Source organism: Microcaecilia unicolor, chromosome 1 (genome assembly GCF_901765095.1).
Source record: "Microcaecilia unicolor chromosome 1, aMicUni1.1, whole genome shotgun sequence".
NCBI classification, from domain to species: domain Eukaryota; kingdom Metazoa; phylum Chordata; class Amphibia; order Gymnophiona; family Siphonopidae; genus Microcaecilia; species Microcaecilia unicolor.
In genome coordinates, this window is record NC_044031.1 from 738,056,290 (window position 1) to 738,082,570 (window position 26,281).

At 43.6% G+C, this 26,281-nt stretch overlaps 1 protein-coding gene across 1 annotated transcript in view; it reads left to right on the forward strand.

The window, feature by feature from the left end:
- TICRR (TOPBP1 interacting checkpoint and replication regulator) overlaps positions 1-26,281 on the forward strand; it is a 213,342-nt gene that overhangs the window by 95,296 nt on the left and 91,765 nt on the right. The window contains 3 exon segments of the mRNA XM_030189695.1: positions 4,109-4,254; positions 15,940-16,040; positions 21,985-22,078. Coding sequence (XP_030045555.1) covers positions 4,109-4,254; positions 15,940-16,040; positions 21,985-22,078 — 341 coding nt within the window.

The window sequence follows — 26,281 nt, forward strand, 5'->3', positions numbered from 1 at the left end:
TAGGGAAGACTGAAACTCAAGCAAGACCGCGGTACCATGATCCTGATTGCACCTTTCTGGCCTTGTCAGTTTTGGTTCCCTCTTCTTCTGGAGTTGTCATCCGAAGAACTGTGGAGATTGGATTGTTTTCCAACCCTCATCACCCAGAATGAGGGGTCGCTTCTGCATCCCAACCTCCAGTCTCTGGCTCTCACGGCCTGGATGTTGAGAGCTTATAATTCGCCTCCTTGGGTCTTTCAGAGGGTGTCTCCCGAGTCTTGCTTGCTTCCAGGAAAGATTGCACGAAGAGGTGTTACTTTTTCAAATGGAGGAGGTTTGCCGTCTGGTGTGACAGCAAGGCCCTAGATCCTCTTTCTTGTCCTACACAGACCCTGCTTGAATACCTTCTAGCAACTCCGTAAGGGTCCACCTTAGTGCAATTAGTGCTTATCATTGTCGTGTAGAGGGTAAGCCTATCTCTGGACATCCTTTAGTTGTTCACTACATGAGAGGTTTGCTTTTGTCAAAGCCCCCAGTCATACCTCCACCAGTGTCATGGGATCTCAACGTCGTTCTCACCCAGCTGATGAAAGCTCCTTTCGAGCCACTGCATTCCTGCCATCTGAAGTATTTGACCTCCAAAATTCCAGGAATAACATGTATAGAATGTTTGTACGTTTGGGAAGCTTGCCAGGTGCCCTTGGCCTGGATTGGCCGCTGTCGTGGACAGGATGCTGGGCTCGATGGACCCTTGGTCTTTTCCCAGTATGGCATTACTTATGTACTTATGTAAGGTCATTTTCTTGCTGGCTGTTACTTCAGCTTGTAGGGTCAGTGAGCTTCAGGCCCTGGTTGCTCATGCACCTTATATCAAATTTCATCACAACAGAGTAGTTCTCCGCACGCACCCTAAGTTCCTGCCGAAGGTGGTGTCGGAGTTCCATCTGACCCAGTCAATTGTCTTGCCAACATTTTTTCCCCGTCCTCATACCCGCCCTGATGAATACAAGTTGCACACCTTGGACTGCAAGAGAGCATTGGCCTTTTACATGGAGCGGATGAAGCCCTATAGACAGTCCGCCCAGTTTGTTTCTTTCGATCCCAACAGGAGGGGAGTTGCCATCGGAAAAACGCACAATCTCCAATTGGCTAGCGGGTTGCATTTCCTTCACTTATGCCCAAGCTGGGCTGACTCTGGAGGGCCATGTCACGGCTCATAATGTTAGAGCCATGGCTGCATCAGTGGCTCACTTAGTCAGCCTCCATTGAAGAGATTTGCAAGGCTGCGACGTGGTCATCAGTCCACACGTTCACATCTCACTACTGCCTTCAACAAGATACCCAACGCGGCAGTCGGTGCTGCAGAATCTGTTCAGGGTTTAGAATTCAACTCCATCACCCTAGGCCCATTTTTATTCTGTTCCAGGCTGCACTCTCAGTTGCATTTGTTTGTAGGTCAATTTCTATTATGTCATCGCCGTTGCGAGGCCCAATTGACCAATGTTTATTGTTTTGAGTGAACCTGGATGCTAGGGCTACCCCAACTGTGAGAAGAAGCAGCCTGCTTGTCCTCGGAGAAAGCGAAGATACTTTCCTGTAGCAGGTATTCTCCGAGGACAGCAGGCTGATTGTTCTCACAAACCTGCCCTCCTCCCCTTTGGAGGAGTTATAGTTGTTTGTTACGCTTTTGGACTCAACTGAGCTACTCGCTCACGCGACGGGCAGGAAATCAGTCTGCACATGCGCGGTGCGCGCTGTTCGCATGCCAGAAGACTCTGGAAAAAGTCTTGTATTTTTTGCTTACAAAAACTTCCGTTTTCTGGGCCAACGTGGATGTCAACCCAGTTGTGAGAACAATCAGCCTGCTGTCCTCGGAGAATACCTGCTACAGGTAAGTATCTTCGCTTTACCAGGGATATGGCTTTTCCTTCATCAGAAGCAGTGTTTTCAGACTCAAACAGTTTGTTGTGTATGTGGGTTTCTTTGTTAGTCTCTCTTGTGGTGGTGCCATTTTTGTTGTTGCTCCTTCTTGCTGGAATCTACATAGTGATTGCATCTGCATCTGCCATTTGTGCCCACTACTCGCTTTGTGAAAATTTGGAAACCTGGATAGCTTCTATTTCTTTCTCTTCTGAGAGGGTTCCTAGGTTCATGTTCTACAAGTGTTTGTTTGGGAGTTCTCTTGCTTCAGCGGGTCTCAAACAACAGCAGACAAAGTTGATGTGCACCATGGATAACAACTGCCTTCCAGTGCTTTAGTTAACAAACTGCAGTAAGGCAGAGCAGTTTTGCACAGAACTTGGCTGTGTTGTGCTTGGGATTTGTATCCTTTGTGCAGCATACATTTTCTAATCGACCAAAGATAGTTGCTCCACAGCTAGTATCCTAGGGTAAGTCTCTGAAATGGAATGATTGTAGAGTGCTGTTGCTCTGCATTTAACTGTCTATAGCTGCTCCTATCTAGGGCATTTCTGAGGTCCTTAATCAAGTTTCTATTGAAGTGTATTATACTATCCGATCTCTTGCTAGGCGACCTTTCTTAGAGAATGTGTCCTGGGATCGGTAGCGTGGAATGTTGCTACTATTTGAGGGTATTTGAGTTACTGCCAGGTACTTGTGACCTGAATTGGCCACTGTTGGAAGCAGGATACTGGGCTAGAAGGAACATGGTCTGACCCAGTATGGCTAGTCCTATGTCTGTTTTTCTCCTGCTGCTTCTAGCCAGATAATTTTTATGGATCTCGACCAAGAATGTCTTAATTGGTGCACTTTGAGAAACTGTATTCATCTAGGAGATGTTTGCAATTCTTAAGTTTTAATGTGTCTCTGTTCTCCATTTCTATTTAAATGTCAGAGATGTCCTTTCTGCATCTCCTCTCTATGTTCTCAGAAAGAGTTATATTACTTTCATTTAACCTTAGCTTATTTATATTAAGTAGGTCTTTAGATTTCTACAGTTTGATTAATCCTTACTGGTTTCTTAGTAGTCCAAGACCTTTGGTACTCAGGTTTTTTCAGGGACTACTAAGGCTGGCCAAAACACCGCCAGCTACACTGGAGAGACTAAGCTGTCTGGGTTCAGTTTGGTTTTCTAATACTTCAGCCCCTCATCTCCAACTACTAGCGGGCCTGTCAAGCCATTATCTAACAGTCACAACAAGGGTGACAAAGGAAAGCTGCAAACAATGTCCAAAATAACACCTTTATTGGAACATCCAAAGACTCGACACGAATCGTGTTTCGGACCACAAAAGCCTTCCTCAGGAGTCTTAAGTTGGAAGTATGTTGATATAAAGCTGCGTCTAAAATGATACTGGTGATATTCGATATCTTGCTTCTTTTTTCCAATAAACACTTCATAGAATGTTTTGACTCTTTCTCAAATTTGAACTCCTGAGTGTCCAAATGTTCTACGTGCTTCCTTTTTACTTTACTGGAGTTATGAACTTTGGTTTTTTTCTTCAGTAATTTCGTCTGTTTCTTCCTCTTCGTTGATACAATTTGCTATATATTGTCCTCAGCCAAGTGGGAAATTGTGAGTTGTATCTATATGTTAGGAAAGTGGATCATACCCTAACTTTTTTCTGAGAAATAATTTTCTTCCTTTCTGTGAAAATATCTATTTTCTCTGTTTACAGCAGGGTATTCTGACAAAGGTTGACAGTCCCACCCATATTTAGGTCTGCTTTGCTACATCCCACAGGTTCTGGACTGGTCTGGGGAGTCTGCTAAGGAAGGGGAAATGATCTAATTTTCCTTCTCTTAGGCCCAGAAGACCAGTGCAGAAGTCTGCCCTTGCATATCTTTTCTCTTTTCCAGAGGTATTTTTCTGCTAGATTCAATTTTCAGTCAACAATTTAGCCTTCTGAAATCCTTTATCAGTGATTCCTTGCGTCGCCACATAAGTGAAGCATAACTCAACCGAAGGAGATATCACATTGTTAGTTGAATTATTGATCTTCTGTGCCGGCACAATGCCCTTATAGGGAGAATCACATAGAACTACTTTGTTTCTCTGTGTCCATCTGCTGGTTGACAGATACAACCTACAGACTGGTCTGGTGAGACTAAAGGAAAGAAAATTAACAAGTAAGATGTAATTTTTTCCTTTTACTATTTTATTTTTCAGATTTTAAAACACAAGAAGACATGATTTCCTATTTAAATGAAGATTATCAGAAAACTGTAACGGAAGGAAATGCTTCATTATATGCTCAAAATGCAATTGCAGTCATTAAAAGTTATCTGAAATCCCAAACTACTGAAAAATTAGAGGTAATAAAACAAATCAGTATGTATAATAGCTATAGCTGCGTTGAGCATCTTTCCTAGCTAAGTGCATTTTATCTGGTCTTTTATTTGTATGGAGAAAAAAAAGAAAATGTTCCTTAGCGTCCCTCCGGCCCGGCCCAAAGAAGACTGAGTTATCCATGCCTACTAGGAGGTAGAGAGTCAGATTCTTGAGTAAGCCAATAAGAACCCTATGCAGTCTCTACTAGAATCAATATTCTCAGTCTCCAGCAGGTGGTGGATGTAATGAGCTGTTCAGTCTCAGGATTTCTAATTTTCTCTTCTTAGCTTTGAAATATATTAATAAATAAATAAAAATAAACAGGACAAAATAGAATTTGCTTTACCTTTCTCTTGCTCTGCGCCTGGATTCCATTGGGTTATCTTTTGCTGGCTGGGACTGAGGCCCACAGCGGTTCTCAATTTCCTTGGGGGAGGGGGTTACACTCGGGTGACCAAGTCCCTTCTTCCCTTGGATTTCTATGGGGCCTAGGATGGTTAGACGTAGTTTTCTGTGTCTCAGCCCTGTGGGTGGGAAGGGGATTTGGAGTGCCATGGGGAACAACACACGCAAAATAAAAGGGGGGGGGGAGCAAATTTCTCTCTTGCATTGGTGCTTGTGCTCTGGGTACGCTTTTCTAGGCTGTCTTTCGCTGTGTCTCTGGTTTCTTTCTCGGGAATTGTGTGTCCAGCCATGTTGTTTCGGTGCCATTAGCTCGGATAAATTAAGGAAGTACGCCACTTGTCAGCATCGGGACCTTACCACTAGCTGAAGTCTTCAAATATTGTGCAGCTTTGGAGGCAGTGGGGGCCTCGGCATTGGGAGAAGCTGTGATTTCTCGGGCTCCTGTGATGAACTCATCCAGAAGTGAGTGTACAGAGCCAGTTTTCCCACAGGCTGCCAATTCCCGTTTTAGCAGGAACTGCTACCATTTTGGATTCTCGAGCACCGTTGTTGGAGCGGTCTCCACGGCTCACTCTACAGACTTATCCATGAAAAAGGGTCACATACTAGACCTGGTATTCTACAAAGGGGTGGATATCCCAGAATTCTGGGATAACAGTATTGAAATAACATCTCTATCATGGTCAGACCATGTTCTAATTAAATTTTTCCCTAAGTGACTACCTGAAACAAATGGCAGCTCCCAGAGTTTGGAAGGCCTCCACCACCAGGAGACTCTTAGGTCCCTCGGCCCTTTAGTTGAGCTGTGTGCTGTAATTCACTGCTAAAGAGCACACGGCACTCCACAAGGTCAGATCATTACGCTTTATTGTAATCCCTTGGTGTCAACTGCTCCTCCAAAGGTAGTTCCCACCACTGCCTTTCTCAGGAAGCATAGCAGTTCAACAGCATAGTATTAAAAAAAAACAACAACCAAAAGGTTCCAAAATCTCAGCAGTTCATATAAAGCAGTTATGCAAAGCAATTCGTCAAACAAAGTAGCTCAAAAAGGGCTCAAACTCCCCGCAGTCCATGTATAGCAGTTATGTAAAGTAATTCTCCAAACACGGTAGCTCAAAAAGGTTCCGACTCCCAGTAGTTCATGTATAGCAGTTATATAAATTAATTCTCCAAACACGGTAGCTCAAAAAGGTTCCGACTCCCAGTAGTTCATGTATAGCAGTTATATAAATTAATTCTCCAAACACGGTAGCTCAAAAGGGTTCCGACTCCCAGCAGTTCATGTATAGCAGTTATGTAAAGTAATTCTCCAAACTCAGTAGCTCAAAAGGGTTCCAACTCCCAGCAGTTCATGTATAGCAGGTATGCCAAGTAATTCTCCAAACCCGGTAGCTCCAGAGAGGGTTCAACCACCCCTCCCCCAAGCAGTTCACATAAGCAGTTAGGCAAAACAATTCCCCAAACACAGCAGTTCAGAAAGGGTTCAAACTCCCAGCAGTTCATGTAAGCAGTTATGTAAAAAAAAACAATTCCCCAAACACAGCAGTTCATGTATTGCAGTTATACGAAAACCACCACTCCTCCTCTCTCCCCTTCAAAAGAAATCATCCTAGGGAGAGTGGCAAGGGTCCCTCCCCATCCAGGCTAGCATTATACCCTGACCACCCACCCGCATGACCCTTTGACCCTTCTGTGGTAAACCCGTTCTCTCAGCTCCCCTTGTGGGGTAGCCACCTTTTCCCTAATTCTACCAGGTTCTCCTCAAAAACAGCCCTCTGCTGTTTCACCTCCTTTCCTTCCAGTTTAGTCAGAGCAGCAATCTCCATCGCCTCCTCCTGCTCTAGTTCCTCCTCCTTTTCTTCCCCTTGCCAGTCCATAGGTTCCTCCCCACACCCATTGCTCAGCTGCTCTTCATTTGCTTAATTGGGCAGGTTCAGAACTCCCTCCCTCATCCTGGCTCTCTGGGACAGGTTTTTCCAACTCCCTTCTCTTGCCCGACCTCCTCTGGGGGCTGTTGGGGATTGAAGTCCCTGTTTCTACCATGGGACCTACTCAGGGGCTGCTGGGAATTGTAGTCTTTTCCTTTTCTCCAGTCCCCCCAGGGAAAAAGATTCCTCCTTTTCTCTACCCAGTCTCCCTCCCTCTCGAGCCTCCTCATTCCTCCATGTGCCTTCCTTCTCCCTCTCACCCCCATATTCCTCACAATACAAAAGTTGACCGTTGAGAATTTCCTAGAGGCTTTGGACTATCCACATTTGAATGAAAAGGCAACTACAGTGTCAGAACAGGTTAACATTTGGAATGGAGACTTGCATGGGAACGGAGTTTGAGGGAAGTTCTGAGAGAAAAGGATATTTCTCTGGTAAGTGAACACTATTTTGCTTTGTGCTTTGGGAACTTAAAGATTAGGGTTTAAAGGAGGAATTGTAGGTTAGTGAAAGACAAAATAAAAATATAAAAAGCAAATTTTATCAACTAATATCCATAGTCTTTTCCCCATAGTTTTAAAAACTTTGTACCACAGCATTAACAGATAAACTCTAGAAGACACTGCAGGATCTAGTTTAGTCTTCCCGCCCACCTCTAGGACAACTCTTCATTTATAGTTAGTTATTGTAATTAGGGTAACAAGCAAGGAGTGCTCTTACAGAGTTTGAAATACATTTCATTACCATCTAAGAAGGAAACACTAAATAAATCATACAATATACCATATAAACTAAAAGACATTTTTATATTAGGCTAATATCCTTAATACTGTACAAGTTTTAAATTATTGAAAAACTCAAAAACACTAAGATGGAGTCAGCAGTCCAGCAGCGAGAGGGGTGCTATCCAGTCTTTTGCATTGAGTGTCACATGTATGATTATCTCCCAGTTGGTGAGATGTCATATGTGTGTGCCCGATGCAAAGAGCTCCTAGCTCTCAGAGAACATGTCCGTTCTCTTGAGGCTAGAGTAGCAGTCTCGGTGGAGCTGAGGGAGATAGAGAGGTACATAGAGGAGACCTACAGGGATGTTGTAGAGAAGTCCCACCTCCAGTCTGGAAGCCCCTGTGCTACCTTGGAGAAGGGAGGTCTCCTAGAAGGACAGCATCACCCTGGTGTAGGAAGTACTCCTGTAGCCAGGACCTGCCCACCAGGGGATGTACTATTCTCTCACACCAAGGATATGTCTCGTCTGCCGGGGAGGGAAAAGTTAGGACAGCTGTTGTAGTTGATGATTCGATTATTAGGCAGATTATTAGGCATATAGATAGCTGGGTGGCTGGTGGATATGAGGATCGCCTGGTGACTTGCCTGCCTGGTGTGAAGGTAGTGGATCTCATGCGTCACCTAGACCAGGACAAACTTGAAAGTTACCGGCCAGTTTCCAACATCTCATTTCTAGGGAAACATATAGAACAAACAATCTGTGTCCAACTTAATGATTGGCTAGAAGAGAGAAACTGGCTAGATCCATGTCAGTCTGGATTCAGACCTGGTTATGGAACAGAAATGGTCCTCGGATCCCTACTAGATGATCCGAGACAGGATTTGCCTCTGTGTTAGTACCGCTAGATTTCTGAGCAGCTTTTTACACTGTGGATCGTATCATCACGCTAGCACGACTGACAAAAACAGGTATCAATGGAACAGTACTTGCCTGGTTCAGATCCTGTCTGTCAGACAGGCAACCATCCATAATGTTTGGCAGCAATTCTTCACCACTATGGGCACTGACCTGCGGAGTACCACAAGGATCGATACTGTCACCTATTCTATTCAATAGCCACTAGCTGATCTGATCAATGGACACTCAGTTCTACATCTATGTGGATGATGTGCAACTACTCATACCTATCAAACCTGACTTACCTAAAGCCTTGAATAAACTGATTACCTGTCTAACATCAATTCAAGAATGGGCTAAACACGTCAAACTTTGCCTGAACCCAAGTAAAACCGAACTTCTCTGGGTCCCTAACACAAGTGGATACATAACTGACATCAAGTCTGTTTTGGGAAGTATGAACTCCCCCTCAAATCTCAAGTCAGGAACCTTGGAATACAGTTAGATTCAACACTTACTCTGATTCCCCAAATCCAAGCAACCTTCAAGAGCTGCTTTTACTATTTGCTGCCTCTCTCCTTACATCGAGAAGGTAAATCTTACCCCAGTTGTTCATGTCATGATAACATCAAGATTGGATTACTGCAATTCACTATACAATGGTCTGACTACAAAGGGCCTGCACCAGCTTCATTTGAATCCGAATATTGCAACAAGATTGTAAGCGACGTGACCACATCACACCATTTTTGCAAAAACTTCATTGGCTACCAGTACAATACAAGGCTAAATTTTAAAACTCTATATCTGATCTTCAAGGCCCTTAAAGGAAATGGCCCTGAGTACCTGAAGAATAGGATGATCCTCTACACACCGCCAAGGACACTAAGGTCCTTCCAAGGACTATCACTCTCCAAAAGACATTACGCGATGTGATACCCGCAGGTGAACCTCCGGACTGTGGAATGCACTGCCTTGAAAGGCTGTGCTTAACACAAGACTATTTCTACTTCAGGAAGCAGGTGAAAGCTTGGCTCTTCAACCAGGCCTTTAATGAAAGAAGTAACTAACTTGTTAGTCTCTCACACACAAGAAGTGACACGGGCTGCACATACTGCCACAGGATATGTTTATCCACTGCTAACCTATCTGAGATGATATTTAACCATCTCTCAGTCCTCATGTGCAACTTTCTTTAAATTAGTCAGCTTACTTTCTAACTCTTCTTACTATCTTACCTATATATGTTCCATCTTTGCTAATACCCTTCTGTCAATTGAAATGTTCTATTTTGTATTATGTTGACATTGTAAATAGTATACTATGCCATACTTTGTATTGTTTGAATATTTTTACTTTTGTAATTGCCTATTGGTTATGTTTGATCTATTCTTACTGTTACTACTACTACTATTTAGCATTTCTATAGCGCTACAAGGCGTACGCAGCGCTGCACAAACATAGAAGAAAGTCCCTGCTCAAAGAGCTTACAATCTAATAGACAAAAAATAAAGTAATCAAATCAATGTGCACAGGAAGGAGGGTAGGTGGAGGCGAGTGGTTACAAGTGGTTACGAGTCAAAAGCAATGTTAAAGAGGTGGGCTTGAGTAAATTTATTTACCACCTTCAAAAAGGTGGTAAATATATCCTAATAAATAAAATAAATACAGTTGAGGCCCTGGGGACATGCAGGGAGTATCACCTGAGGAGGTTTTCCTCCAGGGATAAGGGAGAGGATGAGGTTCCCTTGGATTGTTTAGATTGAGCCCTATGGGAAGAAGGTGACCTAGATGGGCCTTTGGAAGACTGTGAGTGGGGGAGAGTGCTTGCCCCCAGGTGAGGATCCCTCTGTTGTCGGACTGTTTTCATAAGGAGGCTTTTCAGGAACTTATTTCATTTGTTTCTTCTGTGCTGAATTTTGATGAGGAGCCTATATCTCAGGAAATGAGGAAAGTGTACCCGCTGGTGAAAGGCATCAGGAAGACTGGTAGATCCTTCCCCATACATCAAGACATAGTTCAAGCACAGTGGGAAGTTCGTGATTTCTCTCGGTTGACTAGGTCCATGATCAGACTTTGTCCTGTATGCAGTCAGGATAGGGAATTAATAAGCTTCCTGTGGTGGATGGAGTTGTTTCTGCTGTCACTAAGAAAATTATGATGTCAGTAGATGAGTGTACAGCCTTGAAGGATCCTCAGGACCACATGATGGGAGACCCTTCTGAAGTATAGTTTCAATGTCTCAGCCCTGATGGTTCAGGCTGTTGTCTGTGGGAGCTTAGTGGCCAGGGCATGTTTCAGATGGGCTGAGAAAGTATTGGCTAGGTCAGCTGACTTTTCCCTAATGGACCGGAAGGTTGCTAAGGTTGAGGTGGGGTCAGCCTTTATGGCGGATTGGCGTTATCAGTTACTCTGAACTTTGGTAAGTTTGTGGCTCTGGGAGTGGCAGCCAGGAGGTCTCTTTTTGGCTTTGTGGTTGGTCAGAGGATGCAGCATCTAAATCCAAGCTAATTTTCCTTTCCAGGATTCCTTATTGTTTGGTGAGGAGCTGGACAAATTGGTCAAGTCTGGGGGAATCGACAAGTGCCATGTCTCCCAGATGACTGTCCTAGGGTATCAGGCTGCGTTATTTTAGCTGGTAGGGGCCGTGTGTGTGATTTCCGAAGTTTTCAGTCAGAGAGTGGCTGTATGTCAGTACTCATTTTCCTCAGCATTCTCAGTCCTTTTATGGAGACAGATGGGGAGGCAGGGATGTTGGTGTGACAGCCCTGTCTAAGGGGCATGTTTCTCAATGAAGGTGTTGAAGCTCATCTTTTGATAGCGGTAACAGCTCAGTTGACAGATTTCTGTTGGAGGTTGGTCCCAGATCACCTCAGACCTGTGGATCCTTGATGTAGGTCACGAAGGCTACTCCTTGGTGTTCGCTCATCCTCTGCTGGATGCCTTTCTAGTGTCATTATGTTGGTCTCGTGTGAATGCGAGGGTAGTCAGGAATACCTTCAAAAGGCTTCTTCAACTGAGAGCTGTGTGCTTTGTTCCAACAGCAGAACTGGGGACAGGTCGTTACTCCATTTATTTTGTGGTACCTTCCAGCCCATCTTTAGATCCCAAGGGAGTAGAGTGCTCAGGATACCCAGTTTTCACATGGAGACTTAGTTCCATCATTGTGGTGGTCCAATCGGGAGAGTTTCTGACTTCACTGGGAGGCATATCTGTACATTCCGATTCGTCTGGCCCATCAAAGGTTCCTTCGTTTTGCAGTTTTCGGAAAGCATTTTCAGTTTTTTGTGCTGTCCTTTGGCCTGGTACCACATCCTTGTACATTTTCCAAGGTCATGGTAGTAGGGGCAACGGCCCTCCACAAGAAAGGAATTCTGGTACATCCATATCTGGATGATTGGTTAATTTATGCAAAATCATATCAGGAGAGCTGTCAGGTTTTAGCATAGGTAGTTTAATTTCTGGAGTCCCTAGGTTGAGTGATCAATCTTTTCAAGAGTCGGTTAGTGCCAGTGCAGACCTAGGTGTCTGGTTTGATACTCTTCGGTGCCAGGTGTATCTTCCTGCATCAAGTATTTGGAAAGTCCAAGAACAGATTCTGAGCCATCTCCACTGTGGATCTCTGAGAGCCAAGGACTATCTTCGTGTCCCGGGGTCCATGACAGCTTCGATAGAGCTGTTTCCATGGGCCAGGACTCATATGAAGTGTTTACAGAGAGATCTCTCCAATTGGTGTCCCCAGGCAACTGGAGGGTCCATTCTCCCAGTCTGTCAAAGGGAGACACCTCTGTGGATGGTGGTGACTATTGATGCCAGTCTGATGGGCTGGAGAGCCCATTCTCTCAGTCATCTGGCTCAAGGTCTCTGTTCTTGGGAATAGACATAGTGGTCCATCAATCTTTTGGAGACCAGGGCAATACAATCGACTCTGCAGGCATTTCACGGTCTTCTGAGGGGCAAGGTGGTGAGAGTCTTGTCTGACAATGCCACGGCAGTGGCATACATCAGTTGTCAAGTCAGGATGAAGAATCATCTATTAGCAGAAGAGAGCGCACGTCTCTTGAGTTGGGCGGAAGACCACCTGTCCTTTCTCTTGGTTGATCATGTGGCAGGGAGGCAGAACATACAGGCAGACTTTTAGTCGACATACGTTGAATACAGGGGAATGGCTTACCGGAGACGGAGCTCATGGTGTCACAGGAGAATGCCAAAGTCTCCTCAGTTCTTCAGTTGCAGAAAGGATCAGAGCTCAGAGGGGATCGATGCCCTGCATCAGCCATGGCCAGTGGGTCTGCTGTATGTGTTCCCCTGGGGCCTCTGATTGTTCAAGTCATTCAAAGAATCGAAGTCTCTGAATTGGCCAAGAAGACCTTGATATACAGACCTAATGCTTCTTGTGGTGGTATTGTTCTTGAGACTAGGACCAATCGCCATATCAAATCCGGCTCGATTTTTGAATTATGGTCTGGCTGTTGAGAGGGCTAGGCTGAGGAAGAGATCTATTCAGCTAGGGTGATCGTCACAATGCTCCTGTCTCAACATAGGTCTACCTCTCTTATAAACAAACTTGGAGAATTTTTTAGATCTGGTGCGAAGATCATGGAGTGATAGCTTTGCATGCCTCAGTGGTGCAAATTTTGAATTTTCTACAGGACGGTGTGGATAAGGCTTTGTCTTTGTCCTCTCTTAAGGTTTAAGTTGCAGCCTTGGCTTGTTTTAGCGGCCTTATTAAGGGCAAGCCTTTATAAGTACATTATTGCTACACTGGGACAGACCAAAGGTCCATCAGGCCCAGCATTCTGTTTCCAACAGTGGCCAATCCAGGTCACAAATACGTGGCAAGATCCCGAAAAAGTTCAATACATTTTGTGCTGCTTGTCCCAGAAATAAGCAGTGGATTTTCCCCAAGTCAATTTAATAATGGTCTATGGGCTTTTCCTTTAGGAAGCCGTCCAGACCTTTTAAAAAACTTGCTAAGCTAACTGGCTGTACCACATTCTCTGGCAACGAATTCCAGAGTTTAACTACACGTTGGGTGAAGGAAAAAAAAATTTTCTATTCGTTTTAAATTTACTGCTTTGTAGCTTCATCACATGCCCCCTAGTCCTAGTATTTTTTGAAAGAGTAAACAAACGATTCACGTCTACCCGTTCCACTCCACTCATTATTTTATAGACCTCTATCATATCTCCCCTCAGCCGTCTTTTCTCCAAGCTGAAGAGCCCTAGCCACTTCAGCCTTTCCTCTTAGGGAAATCGTCCCATTCCCTTTTATCATTTTCATCGCCCTTCTCTGTACCTTTTTTTAATTCCACTATATCTTTTTTGAGATGAAGCGACCAGAATTGAACACAATATTCGAGGTGCGGTCGCACCATGGACCGATACAAAGGCATTATAATGTCCTCACTTTTGTTTTCTATTCCTTTCCTAATAATTCCCAACATTCTATTTGCTTTCTTAGCCTCCGCTGCACACAGTAGAGGATTTCAACGTATCGTCAATAACGACGCCGTGATCCCTTTCTTGGTGACTCCTAATGTGGAACCTTGCATTACGTAGCTATACTATGGGTTCCTCTTTCCCACATGCATCACTTTGCACTTGCTCACATTAAACGTCATCTGCCATTTAGACACCTAGTCTCGTAAGGTCCTCTTGTAATTTTTCACAATCCTCTTGCGATTTAACAACTTTGAATAACTTTGTGTCAACAAATTTAATTACCTCACTAGTTACTCCCATCTCTAGACCAAGCAGTGGTCCCAGCACAGACCCCTGGGGAGCCCCACTGTCTACTCTTCTCCATTAAGAATACTGATCATTTAACTGTACTCTGTTTTCTATCCTTTAACCAGTTCTTAATCCACAATAGGACACTACCTCCTATCCCATGACTCTCCAATTTCTTCTGGAGTCTTTCATGAGGTACTTTGTCCAACGCCTTTTGAAACTCCAGATACACAATATCAACCAGCTCGCCTTTATCCACGTTTGTTCACCTATTCAAAGAAATAGATTGGTGAGGCAAGGTTTCCCTTCACTAAATCCATGTTGGCTTTGTTTCATTAATCCATGCTTTTGAATATGTTCTGTAATTTTGTTCTTTATAATAGTCTCTACCGTTTTGCCCGGCACTAACATCAGGCTCACCAACCATCTGGATGTCGTTTGATTTTTGAAAGCTGTTACCCTTATTCAGCTGCTGAATTGTGTGCTGTTTCCTTCTTGGGGTCTTAATCTGGTCCTCTCAGTTCTGGTTAGACCACCCTTTGAGCCGTAGTCATCATGTTCCCTTGAGAATCTTACTGTGAAGTCTGTGGTGTTGGTTGTGATGTCCTCGGCGAGACGGGTCTAGTTGCAAGCCCTGTCATGCTTAACGCCCTCTTTGGAGTTTTCCAAGGAAAAAATCATTTTGCGTCTGGTTCCTTCCTTTCTTCCTTTCCAAGGTGCTAATGTCCTTTCGTTTGAACCAATCTGTGGCGTTGCCTACCTTAGGCTCATCGAAGAGCTTGGAGGAACGTCTGTTACACTAGCCGATTGTCAGGAGAGTGTTGGAGTATATTCATAGAACAGATGTGTTTCGGCGCTCAGACTATCTTTTCATTGTGGGTAGCTGCCATATTGGACTGGCAGTGTCTAAGGCTACTATCGTGAGGTGGATTGAAAAGACAATCGGTTCTGCATACTTTCTTAGAGGCAGGTCTGTCCTAGCAGGTGTTAAGGTCCATTCCATTAAGGGTCAGGCAGCGTCCTAGGCTGAGTGTTCTCTGGTTCCGCCTCTGGACATCTATAGAGCAGCAGCCTGGTGGTCTTTGCACTCCTTTGTTCGACATTACAGAGTGGATGTTTGGGTGTGTCGGGATGCAGTTTTTGGAGAGCATGTTCTTACTGCGAGGCTCTGCGAGTACCTTGATTTCACTGCTTTGTTACTGTATAGTTTCCCATCAGACTGACCGATCCCACCTTGTGTTCTTCTGTTCTAAGAGTGGATATTGCTGGTGTGTTGAGCAGTTCTGGTTTCTGCTTGGGAGCTACTCTGTGGGCAGCGGCTTGTTCTTTGTTTGTTGTATAAATAAAGTTTTTTAAAAATATTTTTAAAGGCCAACACTTCTTTGCATTTATTGGTGGCTGTAATGGAGCTGGACAGTAGCACAAATGAAGCCTGACTTCTCTGTTCTACCTTTGCTTTGGAAAGTTGATACTAATTCTAGTAGAGATTGTATAGGGTTCTTATTGTCTCACTCAAAAATCAGAATTCTCAGTCCCCACCTGCTGATAGGAGTGGACAACCCATCAGTCTTCTCTTGGCCAGTTTGGAGGAACTAAAGGAAAGCAAATTAGCAGGTAAGACCTCATTTTTCCATAACTGATAATGGGCTTGTTAATTCTGTCAATGCAGTTCACACATTATATTTAAATGAAACAATTGTATTTACTTACTCCAAGTGCCCAAACATTTAAACTGAAAATCATGTGTACTATGAAGTCAGGTGAAAAAATTGTGCATGCTTTACTTGAAGAAAAAATTTTTGTAAACGATTTTATAATGTGTGGAAATAATTTACTCCAAACCACACTCTCCCAGCTTTGAAACTCTAATCACAGATAAGTGAGCAGATAATAATTGTTACATATGTGCATTATTCATATATGAGTGGGTAGATTGTAACTATCTTGTGTGTGTGTGTGTTTTTGTTTTTTTGTTTACAGGCAAATTGTATGGATACCATCAGAAATTGTTTGCTAAAGACTAGCAAAGCCATCAGACAACAATTTGGGGAAAGCCAGGACAAAGAAGCAAAAGTTAGAGAGTATGATATCCCTAATTTTATTTTTCATGTAATATGATTATTTTCCTCCTCCTTCCCTTCAAACCAGTCCTGAGATGTGAGTATATGCTCTCCTGCCAGCAGATGGAGATCGACTGGCTCAAAGTCCTTTCCCTATAAGTATAGTCCGCAACTAGCCAATATTTCTCAGTCTCCTGTGTCCCTTGCAGATGTCAATTTGTGGAAATTATGTGGACCATGCCTGTTTTCAATGGGCAAACCAGCTGCCAGAGGGATCCTTTTCAGGTCCTGAGCAACAGGTCTTGGATCTGGTGTTTCTGGAGATAGGTAAGGTCAACCTAGTGGACACACTGTGTGATCTGATTAGGGCCTCAGTTAAGAGTGACTGTCTAGTTTACTCCCATTGATTCCTGTGGCATTTTTGGAGAGGATTTGGAAAAGCTTGTTAAGAACCTGGGAGAATCTAAAGTTCCTAGGCTACTGGGGGCTCACCGCCAAAGCATAGGTCAGGTGTGTCAGCTACCAGGTGCTTCAGGGAAGCAAGAAGATATGTCCAGTGAGGATCAGTGGCTCCTAGCCAAATAAATTCTGGCCAAGAAGGCAGTCTTTTCTGGGTCCTTGAAGAGCTGGCTGAGAGACCAGTACAGGGGACACTGATGGTGTGTAGATTATTTGTCAAGATTTTGAGGGGCCCAGTCTCAAGTTCATACCATTGTGTGATGATTAAACCATTTTTATTAGAGATGGGCCCAGATAAGCTCAGATCGGTTGGGTTTTAGATGTGATCCAAGTAGACTATGTGCTGGAATTTGCTTAGCCTCTGTCCAACATTGTTCTTGAGTTGTCTGCAGATCTCCAGCTGAAGTGGCAGTTGTTAGGTTGACTCTGGACAGATTGCTGTAGCTTGAAGAAGTCACACTAGTTCAGTAAGTTGAACAGGGAACAAGCAGATGTTCCATTTACTTTGTGGTGCCCAAGAAATAGTGCATGTTGTATCTAATCCTAGACCTCAAGGGAGTCAACAGAGTGCTCTGAATCTCCAGTTTTCAGAGGCAAATACTGAGGTCCATCTTAGGAGCTGTTTGTCAGTGGAAGTCCTTAATGGCTCCAGACCTGATGGAAACTTATTTACATGTTCTACCTGAATTTGCATACCAGAGGCCTCTTTGTTCTGTGTTGCTGAAATGATATTTTCAGTTTCAAGTGCTCCCATTTGGCCTGGCCATGGCACCTAGAACTTTCTTCAAAGTGATGGTAGTAATGACAGCTGCTTTGCGGAAGTTAGTGTTTTAGTTTGTCCTTATTTGAATGGCTAGTTGATTCAGATGAAGTCATACAAGGAGAGGGAGGAGGTCATAGAGGTGGCAATTCTATAGCGGGTGACTCCTTTTAGGCACCCTGATGCAGCACAGTGAGCACCTATTCTGTAATGGCATCTAGCCACTAAGTTGCTGTTACAGAATATTAGCACATCCTGATATTGCCATTCTTTACATTTAGATGTGTGCAGTTACACTAGCCATAGAGCTAGTGTAACTGCTGGTATGTAAAGGCATGTTTAACTTAAGTACTGGGTAAGTTCCTTGTGCAACTGGGAGCCTCATTCAGCATTCTCCCCCTCCCCCCTTGCAGTTGTCTGCCATTGCACAAATGTATGCCCTTATGGCAGTTGTGTAAGTGCTAATTTTCTCAGCATTTATGCTTGCAAGGTGTTCATAACCTCAAATGCCTAGTTATAGAAATGCCTTTAGAGTGGATTGCCTATTTTCGTTAAAGAGCTGAGTTTAGATGCTCAACACATCCAAGAACAAGCTGATTCCATTCCAGGCAATAGAATATCTAGGAGCATGATTCAGTACTCAGGGCAAAGTATTTCTACCCAAGAAAAGGCAGAAGCTGCAGGCCTAAGTCAGGAACATTATTAAAATAACTGTGCCAAAGGCAAGAATACCTGCAGGTTTTGGCATCCATGGCAGCAGCACTGGACTCTGTGGACTGTGCTTTTTTTTTTTCCAACTCGAGCTGATCTCCCTTCAGTCATAGCCTTGCAAGCAGGGATAGACAGTGGTTCTAAGTTCACTTACGGTACAGGTTATGGTTCCTAAAGGTAAATTCTTTTGCTAGCAATCAATCCTGCTACCAGTCCTGCATATTTTGGAACTGCAGGCTCTCTCATGTAGGGATCCTTTCCTTACCTTTACAGAACAGTCAGTGTCCCCTGTGTACAGTGCTGTCATTTTTACCAAAGGTACCTTCTCCAGTCTATCTTTCAGCCTTCTTCAGGGAGGAACTGGAAGAGAACAAAAGTCTTTGTGCTTTGGATATAAAGGGACAAATCAGATTATTTTTTTCATACTCTTCAGCAAATTATGAAAGACTGGATTAGAGAGGCTGTCAGTTCAGCATATCTGTTTCATCAGACGGAAATTTTTATGGTACTTTTATGGGTTATGGAGGATAGTGCCTTCAGTTCCCAGGGGCCCTTGTCTTTTCCGGGGTCCTGATGCTTGGGTGCATCCCACTCATGTTGACTTGTCTAGCAGGATAAGGAATCTTGTTCCTCCTGCTAATTTTCTATCCTGGAGCCCTGCTAGATCAGTTCAGGACCTACCCTGGAAGTAAGTTTTTTGGAGTATTCCCTTCAGTGTCTCTGGTTCAGCATTAAGCTATCATTCTTTTTCCTTGCAGTGGATTTAGGAGAGAATTTCCTGTACATGTTTTGTTTCGGCTTCTCTTTCTAAGTAGTTATATCACCAAGGTTGAACCACTGTTTATACTAGTATTGAGTTACTCAGCCATCTGCTGGAAGGGCAACACAAACCTCTTGTCTGGACTGGTCTAGCAGGGTTCGAGGAAAGAAAATTAGCAGGTAAGGTCAAATTTTATGTTGGAGAACACTTTTTTTGTGGGGGGGGGGGGGGCTACATTTCTGAAGTAGGCTGTGAAAACTGTAAGGCAGTTTATAGCTATTCTGCATACTGCTTTAGATTCTTTAATTTCTTTTTATTCTTTAATTTACTCAGGGCTGCATTTTGATTAAAATTTGTAATTGTGATTAATTGTGCAATTAATCACACAGTTCAAAGTGTGTTGTTTACTTTTGTTCTCACTGCAACTCCTTATGACTCTGGGCAATGGAGGGTTAAGTGACTTGGAGCTGCAGTGGGAAAAAATAAATAACTTACCTGTAATGCGATTAATCACGATTCAAATTTTGATCGAAATGCAACCCAATTTTTTTTTTTGTTACTTGTCATTTGCTTTGGTGCTTATTTATGAAGGACAGTATAGAAAATGTTAAAATAAGCATGTAGGAGAAGACTTTGAAGTCTGACTAGATCAAATAGAACATTTTGGTCTCAGGGATAAGCAGTGTATAGCATTTAAAAAAAATACCCTACCCTGCTTACATCATCTTTACAGTAAAGCATAGTGGTGTAGCTTTATGTTGTTGGGAAGCTTTGTAGCAGTAAGAGGAAAAGGATCATTTTTTTTTAAGATAGAGGCAAAAATGGGTGCTGCAAAGTACAGGCAGATTCTGGAGGAAAACCTGTTCTAATCAGCCATAGTCCCGAGACAGGAAGGAAAATTTTCCTTTAAGCAAGAATCACAAAGCAAACAACAATGGAGTGGCTCAGTGAGAAAAAAGTGAATGTCCTTGAATGTCTCAGTTAAAGCTCAGATCTATATCCAACAGGAAACCTGTGTAAAGATTTGAAGGCTACAATCCACAGATGAAACCCAGCCAGCCTAAAAGAGCTTGAGTTATTCTGCCACCAAAAATGGGCAAAAACTGCACCAGCCTGTTGTGCAAAGTTGATCGATACTTGTGGCTATTGTTTGTACAAAAGCGGCTCCCGCCAAGTATTGAGTATGGGACTGTGAACATAATGCAATTGAGTTTTTTTCCCCCTTAATTACATTTTGAATATTTCTATAATTTTTATTTTACATTGAGAATGTAAAATAGGTTGTGCAGCTCTGTGAAACTTATACATGTTGAATTGTGTATTTTTTAGATGCCATAATCCTATATAATAAAACGCACCTCCAACATTCTGAAGCTGACTGCATGGCTGAGGCATTCCTGCTCTCTGTATCCATCTCCTGAATTGACATCACGTACTTCCGGGTTCGTCACAAGCAGAAGTGACCAACCACACGAGGTTTCTCGGCTTCAGAATGTTGGAGGTGCATCCTATTAAATAGGATTGGTCAGTTCCTTGAAGCACAGCCAGAGATCAGCGTCCTGCACAGTAGCGCTCAGACACCAGAGGGAGGGAGGGGGGCCTGACACCAGAGGGGGGGAGGTATCTCTGTCACACACACACTCTCTCTCACAGTCAATGTCTTTCTCTCTCTTACTCTCACACACTGTCTCTCACACACTCTATAATATGTCTCACACTGTATCACATTCACTCTATGTGTCACACAGTCACACACTCTTGGTCTCATACACTCAGTCTCACAGAGAGTCTGTGTCTCACACACAGACTCTCGCACACACTTTCTGTGTGAAACACACTCACACACTGTGTCTCACATACGCACTTGCACCCCCTCACATTCTCACACACACACACTCTCTCTCACAGACACACTCGCACCCAGACTCACTCTCTCTCTCTCACACACACACTCGCACATTCACTCTCTCTCTCACACACAGTCACTCTCACATACACTCTCTCAAACATACACACTCCGAGGAAAACCTTGCTAGCGCCCGTTTCATTTGTGTCAGAAACGGGCCTTTTTTACTAGTGTGAAAGATAAACTTAATGGATGTGAAGGTTTTTACAGAGTACTGTATGTTTTGCATCCGTTTGATCTAATACCTTCAAAAGCTGTACTTTTCTAACTTTTTAAAATATTTTTTTTATTTCAATAATATCTGTTGCACCAAAATAAGGATGTGCTTTACTTTCCTAATATAATTTCCATTTCGTTCTGATAACTAAATATTTAAGTTTTGGAAGCCGCTTCATGCTTTACAAGAATCTTAGCTATGGAAAAAGTAAACTGCAGTGTGTGAAGTACCCCAATATCAGAAACATTTGTCAGCACTGTGGTGGTATACAAACGCCAGCAGTGTGGTAATATAATCAAATTTTGAATATAGCAAAATAGTGTTCTAATGGTACATGACTAAATATTACAAAAATAAAATCATCCCAATGAAAATTTCAGAGGTGTTGGCACTTATTACTTGTTAAGGAAAAGGCGATGGCATGCCAGTTGACTAGCTGACTTGATATTTTTTTTTGATAGGTGATGTTTTGATTTTAGACTTAGCATTTTACCACAATTCATAGAGAATTTGTTTTGGCATAGAAGTTATGGCAAAAACGTTTGCCAAAAACTTTCAGTAAGAAATGATCATGCATATAGCATAATCAATAATAAACCTCAATTGCCCAGGGGAGGCTACCACTTGTCCTTTAACCCCTAAAGGGCTTCGAAAACAGGTCTTGTAGAACTTTCAGAAACTCTGTTGGTCTTTTAGAGTTCCAGTCGGATTCACTTGCAGAGTTCCAAAGCTGATGAAGGTAAAAGTTCTATGAAGTTTATTAAAGATAAGTGATTTGCTTATTTTTTTTGCTGTGCCACAGTAGTTTGGATCTTGTTTTTTTTGGAATGTCTTTTTTCCATTTTTTTTTTAGACCTGTATGAGAAGCCCTTTAGGGGTTAAAGAGCAAGTGGTAGACTCCCCTGGGCAGTTGAGGTTTCTTATTTATTAATTACTATGCTATTGGCTAGTATGATAATTTTTTACTGACGGGTTTTTGGCAAAAAAGTTTTATTAGAACTGAATATTTTGCTTTCCCTATTTGATTATAGAAATTATTGCACTAGTAATTTTGCAGAAATTTGGATTTTAAACCTGACAGTTCCAGTTGAATGGTAGTTGGAATAATTTATTAAACTGCCAAGTTTTAAGCAAGTGTGTCTGTCACTTTAGGTGTGAAATTCAAGTGTTTCTTCGCCTGGAAATGTGTGTTGTATGTCCCTCTGTGCAGAACAATGCAGATTGTATGGAAGAAATGGTAGAAGAGGCAAGTAAATTTACTTTGAAAAATTCATGTTTATAGATTTTTTTGCATGATTCATTAGGTTTAGCATGCTGGTCTAAATACAAAGGTGCACATTTGACACTCTTTGATATTGTTAAGCGTTGAAATCTGAATATTTATATATATATATATATATATTATGGGGGGGGGGGGTCCTTTTAGTTCTTCCCCTCTCCTTTTTCTTCCAGTTCAGTGGGGATCAGAAGTAAAATTTAATCCATGAACTTCTATGTACAAGTAGTCGGAACACCTCCCCCCCCCCCCCCCCCCCCCCCCCCCCCGGTTTTCTTCTTTTCTTAATCTGGTCATTATAGCAATGGTCCTACAGTCAGGAGACGAGGGCTCTTGCAGGAGCTTGTATCATTCACTCTAAATTTGACCATGAGGTGTCTCACCTTTTAACAATGACCTGCCCTCTCTGCAGCATCCCGGGGAATTGAACTTGAGATTTACTGCTCCACCAGGCTGGCTTCAAAATGTGTTCTGATTTTAAAGAGAAGCTTCAGTCTTGCCAGCTCATTTGAAAAGTTGAAAGTTTCTTCAGGGGTATAGCGCACTGAAAAGATGTACACTATTAAAAACTTTTTTTAAAGTGAACATTAACCTAAGATAAAGCTTCCATAGAGCCTGTCTGAGCTATGTGCTCCTGCAGTACCTCCATATGGTGTACTAGAGAATATTTAAAGGTTTTTACTTCATTTGAAAGTATCTATTTTAGTTTGAGTTGGTGTAGTTGAAGAGAGTGTGTGTGTGGTTTTTGTTTTATTTTTTTAAAGGCATTTCATCAAAAAGAGATGAGCTTTTCTTTTTTGTTTTTTTTTTGTAGTTATAATAAACTGTTTCCTTATCATCTGCTCCAGACTATTCTCGACGAGTGGGTAATGTGCACTCCTACCAACTGAGGGAGACTGAGAATTACTGAGTAGTGACACCTGTATTAAGGGGCTGTGCAACCCTGACTTACTCAGTATTTCTCAGTTGAGCAGAAGTAGGTGAGTCTGTGCAGCTCTGCTCTTCTTTGGTCGGGTGTGCCATTTTTGGCCCCATTTAGTATTTAAGGGATTGCTTCAGGGGTGGCCTGGAACAGATTTTGCTGCTGATTAAAAAAAGAGGCAAGAAACAGAATACACAGGCAGCAGAAAAAAAAAAGTCTCTCTCTGGCCTCAGGCTTGGGCCCCTGCACTTTTGGGGGTGTATACTTTGGTCTCCGGGTCCATTTCTCCTCTCCTCCTCTCCTTTGGTGAGTGGTGTGCCTCGGCCTTCTCCCCTGTTTACCTGGGAAAAGTTCCTTAATGCGGGCCCGTATTTGGAAGAGAGCACTGCTGGTTGCAGCACTGTCAGGTGAGTGAGCTTCTTTTGCAGTGGGAAGCTTGTGGCTGGACACCGCTCTGGTATAGTTTGGCTTGGCAGTTTGCCATGGTCTCCCAGTTGGAGAAGGCACATAAGTGTGCGGTCTGTTCTGCTTGGCGGGTGGTCTCTGTGCACAGCAGTCTTTACCTCGTGTGTGAAGAATTTGAGACTGTGACGGGCGCTGACCCGGATTCGGGTGTCCTGGTGGCAGGGAGCGTTGGGAAGGCCCCTCGACAGAGTAAGGAGGCTTCTCTCGGGGAAATTACACTCCTGGCGTGTGGCGCTCCTGATGCTGTTTTGGCGGGAACGTTTTCCATTTTGAGTCCGAGTGCTGCAGGACTGGATTTGGAGAGGGACTGCCACTTCTTACCAGGCATGATGCCTCTGTGGTCCTCTCTCATTTTCCCCTCAAATTTGTTCTGTTACTTCATCAGGCTTATTACCTGAAGAGGGGGGAATCTATGGAAGATCTCCCGGTGACCAGGGCCTCTGAAGGGACCAAGAAGGCCCGCGTTGCGGCTGAGGAGGATCTGGAGGAAGTGCTTTCCCTCAGGTCAGAGCTCCCATTCTCTGAGGATGCGGATCAGGGAGATCCCTGGGACGCAGAGTCTATTTCTCTGCCATCCTTTCCACAGGGTGAATCTCTTCCTTGTACAGGCTTGATGCCCATAGGGTGCTGAAGTGTTATATTCGCCGGACGGTGGAGTTTCCTAAGTCGGATCTAGAGACCTGCACGGAAACGGGGTTCGCGGGATTCCCGCAGGGATGGAAGCAGTTCTGCGTGTATCCCATGGGGACGGAAGCAGTCCTATGGGGTTCCCATGGGGATGGAAGCACTTCCTGTGGGGTTCTCGTGGAAGTTTATGCTGCACTTGCGCCAGCCTCTCACCTACCGAGTACCAAGTTCTTTGAGTGCTGTCTCCTCCTCCTCCTCCTTGCTTTAACAGCACAGATGTGGAAAGTCTCCATTAAGGAGGTGGTAGAGATACAAATGGTGATGAAATTCAAAAAGGAATGGGATGAACATAGAGGATCTCTAATTAGAAAATGGAAGTTACAAAACCTAAACTTAAATGGTTGCATATGTGTGGATGTGTCGTGTGACACTTAGATGGTGACTCTGGCTGTGATGAACTAGGGCTGATACCGGGAGACCTATATGGTCTGTGTCTCGTATATGGCAGTCGATGGGCTGGAAAGGGTTTAAACAGCAACTTTAGTGGCTGCAACATGAGGACAGTGCTGGACAGACTTTTGCGGTCTGTGTTCCGCAAATGAGAAGTTGAATAGGCTGGAGTGGGCTGTGAGGGCAACTCCAGCAGTTGGAACATAAGGATAGGGCCAGGCGGACTTCTATGGTCTATGTCCCAGAAACACCACGGAAAGACCATAATCAAGTATATAATTTCACATTCATTGTTGATTTAATCATGAATTGATAATGATTGTGACTGGATGGACTGGCTGGACTGATCCGATTTTTATCTGCTGTCATTTACTATGTTACTATTAATCCTTTCTGCTCCTGGGCTGATGCGCAGAGCTCAGCTCTGACATAGGCATGAGCGTCAGATGTCACCTGACCTACTGGCGCGTGCATGTAGTGATCTCTTAGCACACAGTGCCAGTGAATCAGAGAACTCTTACATGTGCGCACCAGAGTTTTCCAACTTCCGTTCCTTCCTTGCCTGCAGTGCTGCGACTTAAACCCAGAGACTGAGAGCCGACTGGAATTATTTTAATGTACCATTAAATTCTTGTGGGACTGGGTGAGGGCAGGTTAAATTCTTGCGGGGACGGGCTGGGACAGGAAAGATTCCCCGTGAAGACGGACGGGGATGGGTTAGATTCCCTACGGGGACGGTAGGGAACGGGTTGGATTTCTGTCCCTGTGCAACTCTCTAGTTGGATCATCTTTTTGTTTTGTTTAGCGGTCCGCGGAAAGGGGAAGCGACGTTGAAGGCCTCCATCGCACGCTGGATTAAGGAGGCTGTGGCATCCGTTTATTGCTGGGTAAGGATGCACCTGCTGTGTTGTGGATGCATTCTACACCAAGGCCGCCTCTTGGGCAGAACATTCTTTTATTCCTCCGTAGGACGTTTGCCGGGTGGCAATTTGGTGATCTCTTCATTCTTTTGTCAGGCATTACTGGTTGGATGTTAAGTCCTAGCAGGATGCTTCTTTTGGGCCTTCTGTGTTGGTCTGTGGAATTTCCCACCCTCGGTGAGTACTGCTTTGGTACTAAGTGGGAATGGTCTGGAGCAGACGATAAGGAGAAATTAGATCTGACCTGTTAATTTGCTTTCTTTGAGTCTCTCCAGACCATTCCCGAGCCCCACCCAGAAGGAGTGTGTCATCTTGGTGGGTGCCTTATGCTTCTGGGACTGCAAGTGGCTACTGTGATGTCACAGTCTGGTTCTGTCTTCCTTCCGCAGGTTCCTGAAGGGAGTTTAGTTATGTTATACTTTATGTTTCTGGGTTTTTGTGATTCTTCTACGGTGCTTGGCTATTCGAAATACTGAGCAGGTCAGGGTTGCACAGCCCCCTATATAGGTGTCACTACTCAATAATTCTCAGTCTCCCTCTGCTGGAAGAAATGCATATTACCCACTCATCAGGAATGGTCTGGAGAGACTCAAGGAACGCAAACTAGCAGGTAAGATCTAATTTCTCCTTAGTATAGGTTCTGCAGAAACGTTCTCATCATAGAGCAGTAACCTGAGGTTGACTAATTCTGTATAATGGCTCCTGTTCAAAGTTTGAGCGCTGAGTCAGAGAGAACTTTTATTTTGAATGTTAAGTATGTTGAATTTTTTTTTCTTCCCACACCACCCA